Below are 18,044 nucleotides of genomic sequence, written 5' to 3'. Positions count from 1 at the left end.
ACTTGAACGTGGCCCTCTCTGGCCTGGAATCCCCCGCTGGTGGAACTGTCAATTATCTTCTCCCCACCCCTCAAGGAACATGAGACCCAGTGCCTGGCTCCAGAGGACCCCCAAGATTTAGGGAGATAAGCCCCAAAGTAGGCCTGACACTCACCTCAGAAAACCTTCTGTCTCGGAGGGCATGGTCACCTCTCGGTTGAGCAGCCCAGAGACAGAGGAAGGCGCAGGAAACCCCCCACAGCAGAGAAAAACGCCTGTGTGGTTTGCTATTGCTCTTGAGGAGGCATTTTGTTTAATATTCACATGTCAGATTTACAGCGTTAATTTTGCTTCTTGTTGAGCAGAAACCGAGAAGTAAATGCATCCCAGGGAAGCCTTCCTCCCGGAGACTGGGCTCTGTCTTCAGAGTCGACAGCGATGGGCCCGGAGTTAAGAGGGAGCTCTGGGCACCAGAAGGACTGACCTCACAAGTGGAGAGGCCAGGGACCTCGACTTTGTCGAGTCCCATGACCGGAGTCAATCTCTGGGGGTTCTGTGGGGAGGGAAGGGTGGCCCTGGGGCTCCTCCCAGGCCAGCGACCATCAGGAAAAAACAAGGGGCAAGACCAGGGAGCCTCTCTGAGGAGCTCAGAGTTGGAAAGCTGCGTGTTGTGTAGGAAGCGGGGGACGAAAGTCACGATCTGGGAGGAGCTCACTGAGGGTCACTAGGTGCAGCAGAGTTTGAAGACGTGTCTGTACTTAGGGTTGTAGGTCTTTAGGTGTTTCTTCAGGCAGTAGGCCAACTTCTGGTCACAGGTGCAGAGCTGCACCTGGAGGCGGGGCCCAGGCTCTGCACACAGAACGCCCAAAGCAGAATGAGTAACAGAAGGTACACTCGCTCTCCCGACCTTGACCCCCAGGCTTGCTTCAGTCAGGACTTGCTTCTAGGCTGAGCAGATTCTTAGTCTGCTCTCTGCTCTGCGGGTGTGCTCAGCCTGATGGGGGAGGCACAGCGTCTGCACTGGAGGGCGCGGGGAGGGGCCGGGGGGGGCGTACTCTGACGGGAGAGACCCAGCCGCTGCCCAGGGGGAGGTTGCAGCCCAGGGGCTCCCAGTTCGTGCCCTCAGGGAGCTCCCAGCCTGATGGTGGGGACTGCCCCTGCTCTGAAGGAACCCCAGTCAGTTCCCATAGAGACATCATACCCAGACTTAGCTTTGAACTCAGGTGGACCTGAACTTGAATCCCAACTCTAGCTGTGTGTACTGGCAAGCCTTTGAGTTTCAGTCTCTTCATCTGGAGAATGGGGAAACTAAACCTACTCACAGGGCATTTTCAGGGAGCAAGTAAAAGGGAGTATGCAAAGCATTTGGCACTACTGAAGGCTCAGTCTAAGAGGTCAGATACAGGTGCAGTGTTTCTGCCCCACTGGCCCCCCAGCTCTGTCTCCCAAAATATAGACTGACTGACATCTAGGGGCAGCTGAACTCAGAGCCAGCAGAGACCCAGGCTCTTCCAGCGGCTTGAATGGGAAGCCCCAGCCTTACCGCAGGTGATCACGTCCCGTGAGTATCTGTACTTGTAATAGTGCGACCAGGTGTCGTAGCCTTTCTTCTGCAGCACATCATAGCAGCGGTCATGCTCCATGCAGCACCTGTCAGTGTGACACACTTAGATCCTAAGTGGCAGGGGTGTGCCACTTAGGCAGAGACCACGTCAGTGGGTGCAGTCTGGCAGAGGAAGAATCTAACAATAATATGCCCTTCCTCTAGGACGGCCTGCCATTGGCTAGCAGCTCATAAACGTGCTTTGTCTTCCTAAGCTCTCAATGAGACTACATCTCCCAGCCTCCCTTGCAGGTACACAAGGTCACATGACCAGGTTCCAGCCTGGAGAATGTGGGCAGAAGCCAGGCACGCCACATCCAGACCTACCCATAAAAACCTCACACATTATCCTCCCCTCTCTCTCTTTCTGCGTCTCCCAGCTGAGTGATGAGCCAGCCAAGGGCTCAGAGACTGCAGGGAAGGGCAGAGCCACAAGGTGGAAGGAACCTGGGTCCCACAATCAACATGGTTGGTTGAGCTGTTAGAAGACCAAACAATAAACTTCCAGTGTATTAGGTGTAGCAGGTTGCATAAAAAAATTTTTTTTGAGTTACAGAAAAGCGGAGAACATTGTACAGAGTGTTCCTATTACCCCAGATTCAGTTTCTCCTATTGTTAACATCTTATACTAATAGGATGCATGTGTGACTATTAACAAACCAATGTTAACTAAGTAATTTAACCAATTACTAATCAATAATCGATCGTTATTGATTCATTATTGCAAAGGGTTCACAGCTTATTCAGCTGTCTTTGTGTTTTACCTACTGTCGTCCGCACACGACATCCAGTCATCAGGGCTCCTTAGGCTCCTGTTGGCTGTGGCAGCTCCTCACATGTGCCATGTTTTTAAAGCCCTTGACAGTTTTGAGGGGGGCTGGTCACATGTTTGCAGAATGCCCTACTGCTGGGATTTCTTGAACGTTTTTCTCATATTAAGACTACGGTTATGTGCTTCTGTTTTTTTGCTCAACTACTTGCATTTTGGCCAGAGGGGGGCGCTTTCCCTTGGCTCCTGTGCTCTCGGACGTGTCTCTGTTGATATGAGGTTGTCTGGGGTGCGCTGGGTTTTGTGTGCACGCATCCCTACTTTCTGCGTTGTAAGAAGCTCCAGCCTCATCTTGCGTATTTCTCACCCTGGTCCTGGCATCATCCATTTCTCCAAGGAGCCTTGGTTCCTTGGAGAATGATATTAGAAACCAGTTCTGGTCACTAGCTGTTGCTTATTGCAACTGAGGGGTTGTTTCTTTTAGGTCCTGTCAGCTGACAGAGCAAAAATATGTGTATGTGTCTGTATTACCGATAACCCTGTGTATACACAGATGTATGCACATTTCCATTTGTGACCATCCGCATCTACAGGAAGCTAGCCGGGGTCCATACTGAAGTCCCCACCTCTAATCTACCGCCACATAGAGCGTTCGGGCGACCTGTCCCTGCGTGTCTGGGAACTGCCACTTCAGCAGGGAGAAACTTGAATCCCAGTGTCCGCCATCCTTCTGCTCAGTTCCTCTGGTAAGCTCTCTGGATCACCCAGCCTCAGTCAAGGTGCCCAAGCTGACGCCGGTTAAAGCTATCCCACCAAGCCCTGGCCACATGGCAGATTCTTAGCAAAATCAGTGGCCATCATCGCTTTGAGCCATTACATGTTAGGGTGATTTGTTACGTAGCAGTAGACCATCTGATACTTAGGCCGCTGAGATTCGGAGGGTTACTAGGTGTATCCTGGGCAAGTTGGTTAACCTCATCGAGACTCCGTTTTCTGATCTGTGGAATGGTGCTTTGATATTCACGGAGTCAGAGGAGATCATGTGTGTGTAGAGCTGAGAGCAGAAGGGCAGGGGGGATACTCAGCTCACCGGTCAGTAGCATCCTTGGGGGTCCCCTGACCGCCCAAGCCGCAGTAACAGCCGTAGAAGCCATAGTCTATCACAGCATTCTTTCCCGTCACCTCCTCGATCATCTGGTTCATTTCCATGATGCCTCCCAGCACAGCAGGCGCACCTGAAAGACACCCGTCCCCAGTTGAAACCCAGGCCCAGTCGCACAGGCCCGCTCTCCCAGCATGCCCCTGCCCTCTCCCCCACCTGGGGGCTTGGTGAGGGGGCAGAGGTCTCTTCTTTTATCCTCCCCACCAGTGGGACAGGGACCAGGAAGGCGAGGGCAAGCAGCGTAGGGCAGCGGTCTCAAGTGTGGACTTGAGACCAAGAGAGCCCGGATCCAGACCACAGCCCTGCCAGTACTTCACGGCATGACGCTGAGTGGGTCACTTATCGCTCAGAGCCTCGGTTTCCTCCGTTTCCTAAAATGTACGCCAGCTCTTAGAGTTGTGACCAGTTTAAAACGAGACAAACGGTGTACTGTAAATTCCGTGCACAGTGGCGGGTACGAACGGAGTGACCAGGAACAGGAGGCAGAGTTGACACGGTATGTACATGAAGCCAGCCGCCCAGCTCTCCCACATCTCCCAACCACGTGCCTCTCCCTCCTGCCACTAACAGCACCATTCAGAGCTCGAGGCTCTGTGAGTAGGACGGGCCCCTGAGAGGTCACTGAAGCCAGCTCCCTCACCTTGCAAACTGGGAAAATGAGGCCCAGAGAAGAAAGGCAGCTCGCCTTAACCAGAGGCTCCAGGCCTCCTGCTCCCCCTGGAGTCCTCAGGGGTCTGGAGACCCCCAAGAGCAGGACGGCCTGTCAGGGGCTGCAGGGGAGGCCTGAACACAGACCCCTGTGCTGTGCAGGCGCCGCCAGCTGGGAGGTGGCCCCACAGGGGTGAATAGAAACCTGGACAGGCCTGAGCAGAGAATGACCAGGGACCCTGGGGTGGGATATTTCTATAAGGTGATTGTTTTTAATTTCCTTCTTGTCTGCCTCCTGCTTTGACCTCAATACCACATGTTCTCCATGGAGCACAGCCCTGTATGTCCCCCAGGACCCCGCCACAGCCCTGCTGGTGGGCTGTTGGCGACGCCACGGACGACGAAACAGAGGCTGGGGGAGGCCGAGACCCTGCCAACATCCGCACAGTAAGTGCGGGGCCCCCATTCAAACCTAAGTTCTACTGCCTCAGACACTAGTCTCCTTTCCACCACCCTAGAGGGTTCCTAGAGGGGAGAATCTGGTCACAAGTTCAAAGGCCAGGGGCCAGCACTTACTGAAAACCAGGAGCCAAGCCAGCATGATGAGGCCCTTCATCTCAGAGACTCTGGAAAAGGAAACACACCCCATGACATACTTATCAGGAGACGTCCCCACGGCCCATCCCGACCCTACCCCTGGCTTCCCACCAGACCCGACCGTCTCACATTGGTCAAAAAATGGGCAACTCCAGTGGGCAGAGATGAGGCAACACCTCAAGGACTTGACTCAATGGGTCTCTGTGGGCAGAGGGACATTTGCGGGGTATTATCCCCTATAGAGATGGGAGGGAACTGTCCCATCAAAAAGGCCCCTGACCACAAACACCCTGACACAACTGCCCCTTCCATGGAAAATGGCCAACAGTGACCAGAGGGGCAGGTGGGGGTCTTCAGTGGGCAGAGACTTGATGGCACAAGTGAGGGGCAGGAACAGACGCAGCTGGGCGGGGCACTTGATGAAGGAGGTGGCAGGGAGAAAGAACCCTGGACAAAGGGAGAGACAGCATCAGGGCTGGGAGGACACGAGGGAAACTGATGGTGTAAAGTCTCATCTTCCTTTATCTCACAGTGCGGAGGGCCTGTTCGAGGCTGTCTTCTCTGCTGGGTTGTTACATTTTTTAAGATTTTATTTATTATTTTTAGAGAGAGGGCATGGGAGGGAGAAAGAGAGAGAAGGAAATATCAATGTGTGGCTGCCCCTCGAGCGCCCCCTACTGGGGACCTGGCTCACAGCCCAGGCAAGTGTGCTGACTGGGAATCCAACCAGCGACCCTTTGGTTCACAGGCCAGCGCTCAGCCCACTGTGCTCAGCCCACTGAGCCACACCAGCCAGGGCTCTGCCGGTGTCCTGAGGGCAGAAGCTGGCAGGATCAGCCCTGTCTCCCAGCACTGAGGACAGCACCCAGCCCGAAGCAGGTGCTCAGGGAGGAAGCAAGGGCGCACCTTATGGGATGCGGCTTTCAGGGCCTTGTTAGGGCTTTTGGGGGTCCCAAGCACTTTTGCCTCTATAGTCCTCTTTCTCGGAAAAAAAATTCTTTTTACAGTATATTTTACAACTGCATTGGTATAAAAACGAATGCAATCGACACTGGATTCACTATTGTTATATGCACTTTTTCTTCAATGTTAAAAGAATTTAAAACTGAAACGTTTCCGTGGGCCCCAGGCAGGGTGCCCCAGTAAGCTGACCCTGGGCACTCGTGAGCCCTCTGAAGGACTGGTGTCAGCGTCGTCATTTTACTAGTGCAGGCTCAGAGAGCTCAAGGAACGTGCCAGAAGTCACATCGCTAGCAAGAAGTGGAGGCAGGGTGCAAACCCAGGCCTCGAACACCCCTCAGTGCACCCCACAGCCCCCCTCCCTGGAGGGGTGAGCTCTCCTTCGAGCCTGGAGCGCTATCCCATGGACTCACAGGCCCCAGCTGCCCTTCCCACCAGACACATGAATGACTGGCCTGCAGTTCAACAAGCCACATCCAGATGGAGAGGAAATTCCATGTTCTGGGACCAGTGCCTGATTTGAACTTGGCGTCTCACAGGGTGCTTTACCAGTAGCTGCCTGCTTCCCTTTCGTCTCTTCATCCCAAAGTCCTCATTCATCTGCAGCTGCTCAGCTGGCCAATGGGCTGCCACCACTTCCGCTTCGGTGCCCTGCCATCTCCAGTCCCCTCAGCTGTCACTTCTGCAAGTGCTCTACCCAGAGCCCCGGGCCCCCTCCCAAGGCCTGGCTCCAAACACACAACCTGCAACTCCAGGGCTCCTGGCTGCTGGGATGGCCTCTTCATGAGGCTCCTCTGAGTTCCAAGGTTATTCCTGAGGGTTCTGTCCACGCATGGCCTCTGCTCTGAGGACTCTACATATCCAAGCCAATGGCCGTGGACCCTACTCTTCCACAGGATTCTTTCTCATGGCTTCATGGGGCTGTGGCGGGAGGAAGATGCCAACTACCGTGTACTGGGCACCTACAAGGGGCCAGGCACCACCCGCTGCCTCTTGAAACCTGCCGATGACCACAGCAGGAGCGAACTGTTAGACCTGCCAGCACAGCGTCTGTCCCTTCAACAGTCATTTGTTGAATGAGAGAACACCACTTGCTGATTTTACAAACAAGGAAATCGAGGCCCGGGAGGGGGAAGTGAGCTGTCCAAGGATTCAGCCCAGGGATGTGGCTCAGCTCCTTTGACCGACCGGACTCCACTGCCCTGGAGCAGCCTCTGAGTAGAGACTGTGTTGCTCCTTTTCTGTACCTTAGGGTGTTTTGCCATGCCGGGGGCCTTGCCGGGCTGGGAAGAGACAGCCCCTCCCGGGACTAGCTCATTCCTGGAGATAGCCGAAGACAAACCGACCAATCCTGAACTCCCTTGCCCAGCCACCTCCTTTATTTAACATTCCGGCTCCCGGCCAGTGTTTCCTCTGCCCTAGTTCACCCCAGGGCCACGGACAGACCACAACCCCACCCCCAAGCTGTCCTTTCCTGCACTCTGGATCATACTCTCGCTCATTTCTTCTGCCCCCTGATCGACCCTGGTGCTTTCCCAGCGGCCCTGCCTGGTGCCGTGTGTTCCCGTCTCTTGGAAACCGTGAGTAACAAACTACCTTTTAAATGGTGCATCTCCTGTTGGCCTCATCATACCTGAATAAGACCTAAACCCCGGTGCGTTTTAGAACACCGTGGCACACGGGCTGTGGACGTGAGTGGAGGCCCCACGCGAAGGGTCTGAGAGAACAGAACTTTCCCAGAGGAGGTGGCAGAGCCTCTGAACCAGCTGCTCTGGGGACAGGGAGAAGGGACGTCAGGGAAGCCCAAAGCAGACCCCCAGGGGAACGGTGTGGGGCTGGCTATGTTTATCAAGTGGCCACAGGGGACAATGAGTGTGTCCAGGAGATAATTTTGGAGTGGAGCAGTGACTGTGGTCAGGAGGGGTGGGGACAGAGGGGACAGCAGAGACAGATGGTGACCAAGGATGAAAATGTGGCAGCCGGGGAGTGGCGGGTCATTGGACAGACTGATCCTCCAAGTCCGCGTGCAGCCCTGCCCCACCCCCCACCCGGACCCCCTCAGCTCACGCCCTCCAGCTGGAAAGGATGAAAAGTCCCAGACCCCACTCACAGGAGTCTTGTGGGACCTCCCTGCCATTTGTGGGGCCAGCCCTGGAGGGCCGGTGTCCCGTCTGACAGCCCCTCTCCGTGCCCGCCCCTATCACCCCCCTCACGTAAGGCAGCCCCCAGAATGAGACTCCTCACCTGGGAGACCAGCTCTGCGTCGTCTTTGGGTCTTTGTGGGGCCTGGGGGAGATGCAGGGGTTGGGCCCGCCGGGTTTTAAGGGTTTCCCCGGCCCCCTCTCACCTCCCCCGCCCCGCCCCGTCCCCGCCCCACTCCAAGATTCCTGGTACTCACATGGGAAGTCTGACTTCTCCTCTTTTGACCTCTCAGGATTCCCCACCCCCCTGTGTTCAGAAGCAGCTGTTTTCTGAAGGACATCACGGCGCCTGGGTGGGTTTCGAGAGGGAGAGTGACCTCTGCCTGGCTGGCCCAGCCCCAGTCCAGAGCTCTCCTCCATCCAGAGCTGGAGATCTAGAACCCCCTTCTGCATGCAGACGCCCTCCCCACCCCCATGCTCCCCCACCTCGGGCCACACCAGGGTCCCTGTCAAGGCCTCCAGCCCACGCTCCTGCTCGAATTTCACTCTGTCTCGCTGGGCCTCATCCCAGAGACAGCCAGGAGGCACCCCCTCCAGACTGACGCCATTCTCTTCCTGTCGGTCCCCACCTGCCAACCCCAACTCTCTCTGTCCTGGAGTCAAAGCAAAATGTTGTCTCTGAGCCCAGCTGGCGCCTTTCTTTGCCCCCAACTCCCCACCAAACCCCTGCATTTCCTCCCTCTGAGGAGAAACCACCACCTTGCAGTTAAAGAGCATAAGCGGGAGGCCCCCCACAAAGTAGCTGCGCAGGGGCCCCGGGCAAGTCACCGCTCCTCTCCTCTCCTGGGACACGTGAGAATAACGGCTCCCGGCCACCGGGGAGGCTCGTGGGCAGGGATGGCCCGCAGAACATGAGGCCGAGTGGGGAAGTGTGCAGCTCAGCGGTTACCATCACAGCTCCAAGTTCTGGGTGCAAATCCTGTCTCCCCACTACCAGCTGTTTCATTCACCTCAGGGCCGAGGGGAGTTTCCTAGCCTGCAGTCACTAGGATTAAATGACTGAATGCATTTGTAACAGAGCAGTGGCAAAATCATGCTAACAATTAATGACCCCCTGGGTGTTCTCACAAGGACACGGGTGGGGGGGTGATGTTATTTGTCTCCATTCTCCACTTGTGTTGACCCCCATGTCCCCACCCTGACCTCCACTTACACACGCTTTTCCGAGAAGACGTGGGTGCTCCTGCCCTCCTGTCCTGAAATCCCCTCCTCCAGGCTCTCCTGAGCCTGCCTCTTCCTGGGACCCAGCCCTAAGCACCCCTCCACCCTGGAAATTCAGTGGAATACAGAAAGTCCCCACAGAGTGTCGGCTACACGCCTGGCACTGCTGGGGTCCCCCGGGGAAGAAGAGAGACCCGGCCCCCACAAGCCGCTTTCTGGTTGGGGGACACGGAGAGTGAGGGCATCGAGCCAATAAATGCACAGCACGTCCAGGGGCAGTGACTGTGGTGGGGACCTCCCCTGTTTTGCATCTTTATTTCTCTTTTACCACCAGCAGCTTCGTGCTGTGCGTGCCTGAGGGCACCAATCTCCCATCCTAAACGAAACAAAAGGAAGCTGAAAAAGGGAATCCATCCCTAGCCTCTGCTGACCTTTCTTCATCTTTCTCTTGCCTCTGAAAGCCCAGTCTCTGGACAGAGAAGCTTTCACTTGCTCATCGCCGGCTCCCTTGTGAATCCTTTGCTGCCTGGTTTTGGCTGCGGCCCCCAGCCAGCTCTCAAGGGTCCCCCAAATCTTGGTGTTGCCCAAGGCCTGGGCTTCACCCCCTCAGTCTCTCGGGCACTCCATCCTGCTGACCATCAACTCCTTCTCAAAACTCCCTCTGCCCTGACCTTCCAGAGGCTGCCGTGACCTGCCATCTGCCCTCCTCCTCCTCGGCCCCCATCCCTATCGGCCCCCAAAGGCTGGTGTTTTCAGGGGGAGGGTCTGCTCCCTCTCTCTTCATCTCCCCTGGGCTGAGCTCATCCGAGGTCAGAGTTTTTGGTCTTCCTCCACGCAGAGTCCAGGAGCTCTCACGGCCTGAGCAGTGTCTAGCACCAGCTCAGACTCAGTAACACCAGGTGAATGAGTGATTGAAAAATGAATGGAGAGACAGAAGTGGATTCAAGTCGAGGTGTCCCCTCTGATGGCCTGTGTCCCCTCTGGCCTCTTCAGGTCTCAGTTTCACCCTCTGTGAGGCAGGGCACAGTTATTTCCCTGTTCACTATTTTTTACAGCCCGTGCATGTTAGGAAAGTATCACCAAAGCAGAAAACAACAAAGAAACATGAAAAACCTAAAAAACAGTTAAATACATGGTTTTTTGTTTGTTTGTTTTACTACTGTGTTCAAGAAACATGAAGCAGTGGATATTAAACAATTTATTTTTATTGCATCTTTACTCATATATTTGGTTTTAGGTTTAGTTTATGATTTTAAAATCTTAACTGTCTAGTAGATATAATATCTGCTTATTGAAATAGTAAACCTAAAGAAAATGAGAATGTATGCTCATTCCATCCTTAATGCTGATTATTCAGAGGACATGGCGTTTTTATTAAACCAAAAATATTTAACTAATTATATTTACCAAGGATTTACTCAGCTCACATGAATTTGGAAACATTTGAGTTAGTCTCTATATTTCTGGGAGTCTCAGGAATTTAATTTACATAAGCACTTGCTGATCTATATGCCAATTTGAATAGAGCTCCTTTAAGGGACTTTATAATCGAACTTGGTCCCACCGTCTGCAAGGAGAACCGTATCGCACATCCATCACACACACGTAATCACACCAACACGCATACAACAGGAAGCTCACGGCTTTCACTCTAAAATGTCTGCTGGGAGTTAGGCAAATGCAGTATCAAACTCTCCCCTTTGCTTCGCTTTCACACTTTTTATTAGAATTGTGTTTCTGGCAGGTGGGGTAAGTGGAGGTTCTTTATTCGACAGGAAAGCTAAAGATTCTTACAGTGTTTGTGGAGGGGGCCTTTAGCACTTTCATTTGTCCCGTGTGTAATCTTAAGGAGGCTGTGGACTACATTTTGGGTGAGAGACGGGAGGACATCAAGCAGCTGCTTGGATGTCTCCAAACCCATCCGAATGGACAAAATAGCCAGTCTGTTTCCGATGAGCCTTCGGCTCCTTGGCAGCCTCAGGAGGGTTTGGGGGTCCCTTCGGCCCCTGAGAGCCCCACATTGGGATTGGAGCATTCAAGTGACCAAGGGGCTAGAGTGGGCGGGGAAAAGGTCTGAGCGGTGGACGAGGGAGGGAGAAGGTGGGTGCTCCTACGGGTAATATCAAGGATTCAGGGGAACCGAAGGGAAGACCAAGTGGTAAGACGGGGAGACGGGAAGGGAAGTTCTGAGAGGAGCCCGTCTGGGGAACGTCTCCAGTTGCCCAAAGAGGCCACTGAAGTTCCATGTCATCATCCTCAGTAAGGTCATGCCACCAGGAAAGGAGGAAGACAGAGCTGGCAGGGGGCATGTAGTCACCAGGGGTTCGAGGAGGGAGTTTCCAGCCCACTGAGAGCCCCTGTGTGGTTAACGTGCCCGCACACGGCGAGCAGAGACGCACAAGACTCCGACCGGCAGCCGCTCCCTCCGGAGACCTGCGTCTGGCAGACTCGGAGTCCAGGGCTCTCACCTGGCTTCCAGCAGGGGTGTCCAGCCTTGTGGCGTCTCTGGGCCACACTGGAAGAAGAGCTGTCTTGGGCCACACATTACATACATTGAGACACCTAATCACAAAATGATCTCATAATGTTTTGAGTAAATTTATGATTCTGTGTTGGGCCACATTCACGGCCACTTTGGACTGCATGCGGCCCGTGGGCTGCAGGTTGGACCCCCCTCAGACCCTTAGGGATCAGAGCCCGTGCTCACCACGTGTCAGCGCAGGCTCGGATCTCGGACTCATCAGTGGATCCCGAGCCATCGGTCAGGAGTGAAGACAAAACCTTCAACGGCTCACACTTAGGGTCCTGGGTGAGGGGTCTGGGGACCCAGGGATGAACTGGATCCTGTCTGGGTCTCTCGAGCCCATGACTGTTAAAGAAACCAGAGCTGGACAGTAGCTTAAGCAGGAAAAGTGGACTTTTGTATATGGGAAAAGAGACATCAGTACGGAAAGGGGCTCGATTCCCAGTATAGCAGGATGGTGGGGATTGACAGCCAGCTAGCAGGCTGGGCGTCAGAGGCTGGAAAATTGCCAAGCTTGGGTATGGGGGGGCTGTCAGGGGGGGAATGCTGGCCCACCCAACACAACAGGATTTTTTCCAAAGGCAGGCCGGGGCAACGAGACATCATCACCTGGGGACAGTGAGCAATGAGGAATTCAGCCTGGTACCCAGGGCGGGAGGTTCTCCGCAGTAAACTCGCTTAGCAAGATTCTTGCTCTGCAGGACAAGACCCGGGGATGGGCCCAGTCCGATAAAGCACTTAGAGGAGACCGACCGACGTTGGTCAAGCAGATTTTGTCAGTGACACAGTTACGAGGGCTGTGCGCGGTTCAAAAGGCAGACGGGTGAGTCACACATATTAAGAAAATGTTCTATCGTAAAATGTGGAAACTGTTTGAAATACATTTTTAACTAGAAGAGAAAGTTACAAAGGGCCCATATGCTAGGTGGATGAGGGTGGCGATGTATAATTCTGTTTTTGCTAAGAGGACACACCCTTCCACCCCTCCCCCGGGGCACCGACCCAAACTTAGAAAGGTGTAACATGAGGACCGGGACCACGGGTTGCCCCGGTCTCTGTGGATGTCACTGGGCTGTGCCAGGGGATAGATCGGCGTGTATCAAGGAAGCTTTGCTCACCTTTGGTGACCCCCAAAGCCTCCCTCCCAGCATCACTGCTGTGTGCATCGCCCACGGAGCTTGTTTATAAATGCCAATTCCCGGTCCCCAGACTAGAGCTTCTGATTCAGCTTGGGGATCTGTGTCTGACAACAGGAAGTTCTGAAGCGGCCCGGCTACCTGGCAGGCCCCAGGGCATCCTTGGCGAGTTTCAGGTTCCACCTATGCAGAGCTCTCCCGGCTCTGCCAGGACTCAGTCCCTCACCTTTCCCACCCTGGGGAGAACAGCACAGCAGTTCAGGACAGCACGACAGGACAGTGCACACAGCACTGGGAAGCTGTGGTCTCTGAGCTAGAGTCACGAGGTGCTTCTGTATTTGCAGGTGGGGCCGCGTGAGCTCTCCAAGGCCGAGATGAGTGATCGGGTCCCTCACGAGCAGCCCACGCTCCCTTTGCTCACTGTGGTGGGGACGGAGCCCAGTGGTCCACGACAGACCCCAGGAGAATCTGCGGGCAGCCTGGCCCGCGGCGTCAGCCCTCGACCTTCCTGCATGGTTCAACCCAGAACTCCTTCATCAGACATCCCGTCCTCACCGTGCTGTGCAGTGCTCGCCTGTGGTGGGTCCGTCTCCTTCCCTCGGCTGAGCTTCCTGAGGGAGAAACTCATGTTCTGTTCTTACTGCTCAGTCTTTCTGTGCCCGGGGCCTAGCCAGGCCGGCCCCCACTGGGGTTCTGTCGGTGTGTGTGGAAGAAGTACCGGTGGGTGTGTGAGTGCACAAGTGACTGGTGTTCTCTGGGAGCCCAGAAGAGGAAGGATGACCTCTGCTGGGGAAGATGTCACCTGGGACAGGTGTCACCTGGAGGTAGCATTTGAGCTGGCTAGGACTCGGTAGGTGGGAGGGAGGGGAGGCTGGAAGCAAATTCCCGGCTCAGGGCACAGCACAGAGGCTGGAGGTGCCGAGAAAGGCGTGGCCTCTGGCCAGGCTGCAGCACCCACTTGCCCTGGGCTCCGGGTGGGTCTCCCCACAGGTGCTGCTACTCCCGCTGGGAGCTCACCAGAGCCCCCCAAATAGAACCCTAGTGTCACCCATGGTCACATCCAGTGTGGCAAGTGCTTCGTGGGGCAGCTTGGGAAGACTAGGAGAAGAGGGCCCACCTTCTGCCCTGGACACTCACCCTGGCCCTCAGGGCTTATGTTTGGGGCTGACCATTTGCAGTCAAATCCCCTGGCCTTGGGTTTGGAGGTTCTCTTCCATGGCAAATAGCATTTATCAACTGCCTACTGTATGCCAGCCACTGCAGGGGGTAATTTGTGTGCATCGTATCATCAAACATGATTAACAACCCAGAGCCCATTGGACAGCTGAGAAAACTGAGGTTGAGAGAATTGAAATCACAGGCCTTGAAGTTCCACGGCAAGGAAACACGCGGAGTCGCCATGGGCGCCCCTATCTGATTGCAAAGCCCTTAAATGCTAGGCCCTCCGTGAGAGCAGCCCAGTGGCTCGGATCTCTGGTTCCCAGTGAGGAGCCAAACACCGGTGTTTACTTGTGTCCAGGCCCTGTGCTGGGTGCTAATAGAGCTTTAGGGGCTGACGTCATCACAGGTGTGGAGCGCCGCCTCCAGAAGCCCAGCTCTGATCTAATGGTGCCCGACGAGAAGGCTGAGGAAGTCCGGGGCATTGACCCAGGGCAGCCTCTGGGGGTTATTTACGTAATGAAGGCTAAGACACAGAAGCCACCTAGACCCCTACAACTTCAGCACCAGGCGGGCCCTGAGAGGTCGTGTGAACAAGGCTTTCTCACATCCTCCTGATCTGGACCCAGCCACCCCCCACACACACTCACAGCAGAAACCCAATGTGCCGAACCAGCACTTTACTATTTTCTGAACACACGCACATGCACACACGCAAGCACACACACACCGCATGTATGCATATGAGATACAACCCCCTCCCGCTGATTTTGTAATCCACGAATGGGCCGGAGATGCGGTTAAAATGATTTGTCAAACTTGTTCTTGTAAAACAGGAAAGCTGAGGCCAGGAAGGGTCTGGGGCCTGCTCAAGGTCACTCAGGACACGTGCAAAGTCGGGACCAGAGCCTGGTGCCTAGTTCTCAGTGCTAGTTACCCATGATTCTGAGTAACAGAATGTGAACCCAGCTGAGTGCCAGGAGGCGTTTGGGTGGTTTGGGTGCAAAATGTACTCAGCTGGGGAGGGTTTCATTCTGTGCTTCTTGTGGCTTTGGGGGGACCTAAGACACCACATGGCCCCAGGGTCATGACTATGGTCTTCCGTTTTCACTGAGCTAATGGTGTCTCGGTGGCCAGGCTCCCCTAAAACCACGTTTTCTGTACTGAGTTTCTAACTTTGACCCCTAGCTGTGGCGCCCAAGAAGATGCAGACGTGACCCCTGCTCCCTGGGCATCTGGGATCTACGGCGGCTCCGAGGGGGCAACCGAGGCAGCGGCGCGTGGGGCCTGACTCAGAGGACCTTTCCTGAGAGCGCCCTCTGCGCCAGGTGCCCAGACGAGCAGGTAGGGAGTTCCCAGAGCACAGGCCCTGCCCCCAGGGAGCTCGGGCTCTGGATTTGCACAGTCCCGGGTCCAGATCCCCACTCTGCCTCTCTGGGGTTGCTTGGCCAAGGCTGTGTTCCCAGGCTCAATGTACTCACCCATTTCATGGGATAATTGTACCTATCTGTTGTGTTTGGGGGGAAATTAAATGAGATAACCTGTCTGAACATCTCTGGCATGTGAAAGACCATCAGTAATAGCTTTTAAATTTATGATTATCATCGTTATTATTGATAAGAAAAAAATGGAATTCACAAGTAAGAATGAGGGGTGAACGTCCCAGAGGGGAAGACAGCACATGAGCAGAGACAGAGCTGAGGTCAGAGGGCAAGATCCGCGGGCTGGAGGTCTAGGGACAGAGGGAGTAATTGGGGGATCAAACTGCAAAGGCAGTGCAGGCGCTAGGGGAAGATGCTAGGTGTCAGGCTGAAGAACTTGGCCATGGGGAACCCCTGAAGGCTTTGGAGGAAGGGAGGGATGCAACTGGAGAGCAAGAAAGAAAAGAGGGGTAGAGAGCCCTTGAGCGATAATAGCAAACCCCTGCCGGAGGTTCGCTCCTGCATCGTTGTGGGCTTTCTGGATTCCACAGGAAAACGGATGCCATCACCATCCTGGGAGGCTTCTAGGAAGCGGCAGGATTGTTGAGGTTGCTGGGGGAGGCTCCTGCTGCTGGGGCGGCATGTGAGTGGGACGGGTCTTCCTGGCAAACCAGAGGTGAGTGCTCCAATTTCCTTCCCAGGCTGGCACAGGGCCCGGAAACAAGCAGGTCTGCAAGTGTGACCAGGTTGTCCTGGTGCCTGCAGCAGCGTCTGGACACATGCAACGGCTAGGACCTCACTACCAGAAACAGGTCACACAGGAAGTCCACACCCCTTTGGGACATCTCCGCTGGCCTCCTGAGAACACCGCCTGGCGTGGCCATCTAACAGTGCACCTGCCCCTCATCCATCATGACTCTGGACCAAGGAGACATCAGCGCCTGGGAGGCCAGTGGGTGAGCCCAGCTTGTCCAGACCGCCCCACCAGAGAGGTCCAAACATCATGACCACTGTCTGGCCTGCTCGGCTCCTCAGTTCCTGTCCCCACACTTCTCCGTGAGCGAGCCCTTTGAGGGCAGAAACTGTTCATTTGTTCATGCGGTCACTCATTCACTCAGCACACGCTCCTGGAGCACCTGCCGTGTGGCACGACTGCTACTGGGCACCGGGGAGCCTGCCGTGCCCACCAGGGTTTGGCCGGAGCAGCAGAACGACCAGGGCCGTGGTTTTCAGCCCTTTTCATCTCGTGGCACACATACACTAATGACAAAAATTCTGCCACACACCCAAAAAACACGTTACAGATTGGGCCGATCTAACAAATAATTAGGTATACTTTTGATTCATTCATATGCACAGCTATTGCTGTGCTGGCTGTTGTCACTCTTTACTTTGACAACGTGAGGAAGAGAGGCCCGTGTCCTTGACCCCTTTTGGTCAGGTACGGCACGTGTGCAAAACCACCGTGCACACGGGTGCGCTGCAGGACACTGGGTGCAAACCGCTGTGCTAGGGGGCACCTATGCGTATAAAACGAGGCGTTTTTTTCCAAGGATGTGACTTCCGTGAGTGAGGGAGCCAGTAAAAGCCTGTGTGAGGCTATCTGCCTGTGGCCTTGCAGCCCACATGGGAGGGCGAACGTGGCCTGTGGTAGCCCGGAGGACAGCCTGGGACCCCCTTCAGCCTCACCGCCGGCACGTCTCCAGCCAGAGAAGCTAAGGAGGCCATCGGGCGGGATGAGTTTCAGACGCCGGTGAGAGGCCCGTATTTCTAAGGCTTCCTGTCTGTTGAGTGTCTATGTATCTGGGCTGTCCGCCTGCTTTCATATAAAGCTCTACCCAGGGAGGCATTTGTGACCTGGTCTGCATATTTCAGTATCTGCCCTGAAGGGCGGCCGTGCAGTTTTGGGAGAGATGGGCCTCCTGATGGCTCTCCTGCCAGCCATCGTCAAATGAAAGAGTCAAGGAGACTCTTCCTCCCAAGTTTCAGCAACCATGTGGATTCAGTCATTTCCTCCAGAGCTGTTCACAGCTGAGAGGGTGGATCCAGGCAGCGGGCACAGATCACCCCAGTGGGGTCCCCTCCACTGAAGATGAAGGTCAGGCTAACCTCCCAAGCCAGCCAGGCTAACCACCCAAGGACAGACTCTGGAACCCCAGGAGACAGTCAGGTCAGAGAAGGAATGGAACTGGCTCTCGGGTGGAATCCAGGGGACCCTTCTGAGAACCCCCCAATATGGCTGAGTGCCCGAACGACTCTAGGTTCTATTTTCTCTCCCTGTGGGCTAGAGTTGGAGACAGTGGGAAAGTGGTCTGAGCCCAGGGTTCAGAACCAGCCATTTGTTTGCCAGTGTGCTGTGTGGCTTTAGGAATGTCTCCTAACCTCTCTGGGCCTTCCATGTCCTGGTAGGTAAATGCAGGTTCTCCACAGACCCTTCCGTGTCAAACCCACGTCAACTTGTAGGGTTGCTTTCATAACTTCCCAGCACCCCTAGTCCGCAAGGGCCCGTCACACCTGTCTGAATACGGGTCTCTGAGCTGGGATGCCCCGGGGAGACTGGCCTGTTCACAGCCCCTTCCTGCAGAACGCACCAGCAAGGCACCCCCTCGCCTGCCGGGTGACCCTGAAGGGAAGGGAGAAGCCTGGGCTGGGTCTCCTCCATCGTCCAGAACGCTGCAGTCGAAGAGAAATGGCATGAAGAGTGAAGCTCCCCTTTCCTCCACGT

At 55.0% G+C, this 18,044-nt stretch overlaps 1 protein-coding gene across 1 annotated transcript; it reads right to left on the bottom strand.

The window, feature by feature from the left end:
- Positions 1–259: 259 nt before the first annotated feature.
- On the bottom strand, positions 260–8,046 carry LOC123831548 (phospholipase A2 group V-like). The gene is made up of 5 exons (XM_045858443.1): positions 7,963–8,046; positions 4,738–4,787; positions 3,442–3,586; positions 1,523–1,629; positions 260–828 (listed from the first exon to the last, which is right to left on the bottom strand). Exons 2-5 carry the CDS (start codon positions 4,775–4,777, stop codon positions 704–706), a joined length of 417 nt encoding a protein of 138 aa, XP_045714399.1. The 5' UTR covers positions 4,778–4,787; positions 7,963–8,046; the 3' UTR covers positions 260–703.
- Between the last annotated feature and the right edge of the window lie 9,998 nt (positions 8,047–18,044).

The sequence above is a fragment of the Phyllostomus hastatus genome, unplaced genomic scaffold, assembly GCF_019186645.2.
Source record: "Phyllostomus hastatus isolate PE091 unplaced genomic scaffold, TTU_PhHast_1.1 phas_scaffold_182, whole genome shotgun sequence".
Lineage (NCBI taxonomy): Eukaryota > Metazoa > Chordata > Mammalia > Chiroptera > Phyllostomidae > Phyllostomus > Phyllostomus hastatus.
The sequence above is the reverse complement of the archived record's forward strand: the minus strand, read 5'-3'. Positions and strand labels throughout refer to the sequence as shown.